Below are 4,567 nucleotides of genomic sequence, written 5' to 3'. Positions count from 1 at the left end.
ACGGCGAGATAGATAGATAGATAGGTAGATAGATTAAAGATAGATAGATAGATTAAAGATAGATAGATCAGAGGTAGATAGGTAGATAGATAGATGGATAGATAGACATATGCCAGGTAGATAAGACCGACCACCTACACGAAGAGAAGATGCTGCTGCTGTAGGGAGGCGAGAAGAGTGAGTGACTGAGGGGTGCAAGTCTAACCTGCTTCGCCCTTTGCCTTAACGTTTTCATACACAGCAGCTGCCCTCTCTGCAACTGATCCGACCAGATTTCTTAGGCCTTCTATGCTTGTATTCTCATCAAGTAGAGCTCCTATATGGTCGCCTTTATCTTTCTGAAATTTATACACGGGAACGTTCGATACACCCGCTGATAGAGACGGCGAAGATGCGAAGCTCTCCTGTCCTCCACTACGACTGGTACGAGATCGATGTCCCTCATGATCTTCTTTATCTGTTTTCCTTCCTCCTCCTCCTCCTTGTTCTTCTTTCTCTTTAGAAAGATCTGGAGACGGAGCTTCAGAAGGGGAACGGTCTTGGTCTTCTTTCTTTTCTCTCCGATGCGGGTGCCCTTCTGCTTCTTCTCGTTCACCTCCTTTATCTGAGGATGTTTTCCGAGAGCCTTCCGGTGTACATACACCTCCCGCATGATCATGATGATGAGAGTGAGAGTGAGAAGAAGAAGAACAGGAGTAATTTTCTTCTTCTTCTCCCCCTCCTCCTGGTCCTCCTCGACAGCATGACGAAGTCTCACTACCGCAACAGAGACGTCCCTTATCTTCAGTACCTGTACCTGATCTAGTGTTGCAAATAAGGAGACAGAGAGAGAGACAGAGAGAGAGAATATAATCGAATTTCTGAAAGAAGAAATAAAGAGAGACAGAAGCGAGACAAACAGAAGAAGGAATGAAATTCCACACACCTCCAACAAGTATTATCTAGTCTAGCTATCTTTGATCTATCCGTCTTTAATCTATGTATATATGTCTCTCCAGACAATCTCTACATCTGCATGTCTGTACGTAGGTCTGCCTGTATATCTCTATGTCGAATCGCCTCTTTCTTTCTCTTCTTTTTCCAGGTGTCTGTACAGGAGAAGCGCGAGGTGAGAATCCTTCCTTGTTCTCCTTCTCCTCTTCTTCTCTTACCTCGTTCTTCTTTCTAGATCTTTTCTTGTACTGTAATTGAGAGCCCGTAAACAAGCAGCGATGACGGCATCTTCAACCTCCTTCTCCCATACCACACTTGGCCCTGCTACAGCTGCAGGTGTACGTACACCTGAAGAAGAAGAGGAAGACTGAGAAAGATTGACATTCGTCGATCCTGCCTTTACTTCCATTACTTGCTTCAATAGAGAGGAAGCTAGAGAAGATGAAGAAATATCGCTCATCTTCTTCTCTTCCTTCTCCCCATTCATCTTTACAGAGTCTTCACTTTTTCTTCCTTCTTCACGTTGAAGATTTTCCTTCTCTTCCTTCTTTAACTGCTCGTCTTTCTTGTTCTCCTCTCTTTCTTCTCTGTTCTCTGGTGTACATACACCGCGTATCTTCTCACCCTCTTCTGTCATCGATCTTCCTTTCTCCGTAGAAAGATCAACTCCCCCATTGGGCTTCTCCTCTCCTTCTTTCTCTTTCTTTTCTTCTTCTTCCTTAGCATCTACCGCACCCTTCTGAGACATACCAGTCTTCTCCTCCTCCTCTTCCTTCTTCATCTTCTCCCTCTTCTGTACATCTCTTTCATTTTCTTCTTCTTCTTTGTCTTTCTCTCGTATTGTTTCGGATGCAGCTCTAGTTCGGTCAGAATTCTGGAGTGGGGAGGATTTACTCTCCATACTGAATAGACAGAGAAGAGAAGAAAGAAGGAAAGGAGCAAAAGAAGAAGGACAGGAAGAAGGAAGCTTTGAGAGAGCAAGGAAGTAAGAAGAATGAAGAGAAGAGAAAGAAAGAAAAAGAGACAGCAGCAGGGTCCTTGACTCTGTTGCAGAGATCTTCGAGGATGACACCCCAAGAATCGAAATGAAAAGAGAAGAAGAAGAACAAGGGAGACAGTCTACATGAGGAGGAGAGAGCAGGAGAAAGAGAAGAAGAATAGAGAGAAAGAGAAGATGAAGAGGTAGACATAAATGAAAGGAGGAGAGATAGTAAATAAAAGACCCTGTATGAATGAACGAAGATAGGGCAGAGGAATGGAAGTAGGCAGATCGAGTTGATCTGATTAGGCTTGAAAAGAATCGGAAATGGGCGCGAAGGTCTTCCTTCTCTTCGAAGAAGAAAAAGAAAGAAAAATAAAAGTGACCTAACACATGACAAGAAATGAAGCCATGAAAGATCCACTACGAAAGTCCCTCCTCTGGGAAAGGAGAAGAAGAATAAGGAGAAAGAAAAGCGGACAGCCTCGGAGTGTGTTCGAGGCGCAAAAGAGAAGAGAAGAGAAGAGAAGAGAGAGAAGCTACTGCTGCTGAGCTATCTGAATGAAAAGAACCTCCTCGCCACGATCGCTTAGCAATGGGTAGTGGAGAAGAGAAAGAGAAGGAGAAATAGAGAATAATAGCTGACAAGGAATCTAGTAAGGAGAGTGGCATCGAATGAGAGAGGAAGAAGAAAGAAAAGAATGAGAAGTTGTGCGTGAATCACGCATTCTCTGTGGATGTCTTGAACTCTTCAAGAAAGGGTAAGAAAGAGAAGAGAAAGGACAAAACGCACAAAGTTTTGCTCTTATGCCACCAAACATACACAGACGTTTCTCAATTCCAGCAGAAGGCGTTTAAAGGAGAAAGCTCCTCTTTCCTACACTCTCTTTCCTTCTTTCTTTCTTTCTCTCTTGCCTTGCGTTCTTTCTCGTTGAGAGAGCTTCCTCTGGTTCTTTTCTTTATAGACGAGCACGCCAGTAGACAGAAAGAAAGGAGAGAAAGAGAAGAAAGATATCAGAGAGTCTTTAAAGAAACAAATAAACTGAGTTAAGCGCCATTCATACGCTCTTAAAGGAAGAGGAAGAAAGAAAGAAAAGAAAGAGAAAAAGATCGCAGGGAGAGAAAGATAAGAGGACCTTAAGGTGATGATGTGCCTAGACACCTGAATCTTCTCCTTCTCCTCTTTCTTTCCAGGTCCCCGTGCTTCTTCTTGTCTTCTTCTTCTTCTTTTTCTTCAAGAGAATGAAAGAAGAATGAATTGCATTCTCTGTCAACATGATGATTAGAAAAGAAGAGAAAGAGTTAGATCAAAGCTTGACAAAGAAGGAGAGACTAAGAGATAAGGCATAAGAAGACATCTTACATGCGCCATGATCCTGGAGAGGGCTGCCAACTACAAAGCAAGCAAGCAAGCAAACAAGCTACTTCTTCTTCTTCCTTTTCTTCTTCTTCTTCTCTCCCGTGTTTCTGAGAGAGAAGTCGTCGTTAATGTTTGTCTTTCAAAGTCTATTGTCCTTACTCCTGCTTTAGTAAGCCTCCTTTTCTGGGTCAGAGGAAGGAAAGGTTCTCTCCTTTCTTTCTCTTCTTTCTTTTCTTTCTCTTTCTCTCCCGCTTATGTTGTTCGTGAAGGAGAAAGGCTTCAGAGAGACTTCCACTTCTTTTTCTTTCTCATAAAGGAAGAAGAAGAAGCTTGTAGAAGGAGAAGATGAACTGCGCAAACAAATGGCAAGGAGGAGTCTGTCGTCCATCTCTTTCCTTCTTGCTATGATGGTCTTTCTTACGTTCTTTAGCTTCTTTCAGTCAACTCCTTTTCTTCTTATCTATCATTTCTTTCCTTCTTTTCTCGATAGAGTTGATCAGTCGTCGCCTTTCTCCTCTCTCCTTGTCTGCGTTCATTCTTTCTTTCTCCCTCTCTCTGTTGGCCTATGTTGAAGTAAGGGAGAGAGAAAGAAAGAGAGAGCGCTATTTGAGAGAAGGAGGCAGAGAAACGGGCTAACAAGAAAATTCTTTCCACAAATCATGAAGAGAGAAGGACTTCTTCATTCGTCTGTCCTTTCTCTCTTAAGCATCATTCCTTTTCTTGTCTTGCAGAAAAGACAGCTTGAGAGAATCCCCAGTTGTTTTGACACCTTTCATTCCAAGAGAAATAGCCCGAAGAAGAAGAAGTAGGAGACCGCGCTTTTCTTTCTTCTACTTGCTTTCCTTCTTCTTGCGAGTCTCTTCCGCACGTTTAGAGACAGTCTTTCTTCTCTCTCGTTGCATCATCTTATGCTCTTGTCGTTTTTCTCTTCACATCTTTCTTCTTTATCTTCTTCGCTTTCTCCCCCTCTTTCTTCTCTCTCGTTCTCCTATTCTTTCTTTCTGTAAAGAGAGGGGACATATGGGGGTGTCTAGATCTCTCTCACCCCTCAGTCTGTCGTAAGGAGGCAACATGGCTATTCTTAAGGAAATCTTCAGATGGATGTACACACGTTAACCCTCTCTTCTTCTTCTTCTTTTCTAGTGATCTCTTCCTCTCTTTCTTCTCTGTTTTTCTTCTCTCTTCTCCCCCTATCTCTTAATCTCTTTCTTTCCATCTCAAGACAAGGAAATCTTTTCTTCTCATTTCTCTTCGCTTCTTTCTGACACGAGCTCTTTCCCCACACACATCCTTCT

General features: G+C 42.8%; 2 protein-coding genes across 2 annotated transcripts in view; one reads left to right on the top strand and one right to left on the bottom strand.

The window, feature by feature from the left end:
- Positions 1 to 200: 200 nt before the first annotated feature.
- On the bottom strand, positions 201 to 3,225 carry CSUI_005345 (hypoxia- inducible factor prolyl hydroxylase; the record flags this gene model as incomplete). The annotated part of the gene is made up of 2 exons (XM_068065521.1): positions 1,152 to 3,225; positions 201 to 801 (listed from the first exon to the last, which is right to left on the bottom strand). The coding sequence occupies exons 1-2, from the start codon at positions 1,832 to 1,834 to the stop codon at positions 201 to 203; spliced, it is 1,284 nt and encodes a 427-aa protein (XP_067922504.1). The 5' UTR covers positions 1,835 to 3,225.
- A 57-nt stretch (positions 3,226 to 3,282) lies between these two features.
- The window catches only part of CSUI_005344 (er-trafficking trapp i complex 85 kda subunit), a gene marked incomplete at both ends in the record, with an annotated part of 13,186 nt that continues 11,901 nt past the window's right edge, over positions 3,283 to 4,567 (top strand). Inside the window, one exon of the mRNA XM_068065520.1 lies at positions 3,283 to 3,441. Coding sequence (XP_067922503.1) covers positions 3,283 to 3,441 — 159 coding nt within the window. The remainder of the gene's footprint in view (positions 3,442 to 4,567) is intronic.

Source organism: Cystoisospora suis, assembly GCF_002600585.1.
Source record: "Cystoisospora suis strain Wien I chromosome Unknown contig_2588, whole genome shotgun sequence".
NCBI classification, from domain to species: Eukaryota; Apicomplexa; class Conoidasida; order Eucoccidiorida; family Sarcocystidae; genus Cystoisospora; species Cystoisospora suis.
The sequence above is the reverse complement of the archived record's forward strand: the minus strand, read 5'-3'. Positions and strand labels throughout refer to the sequence as shown.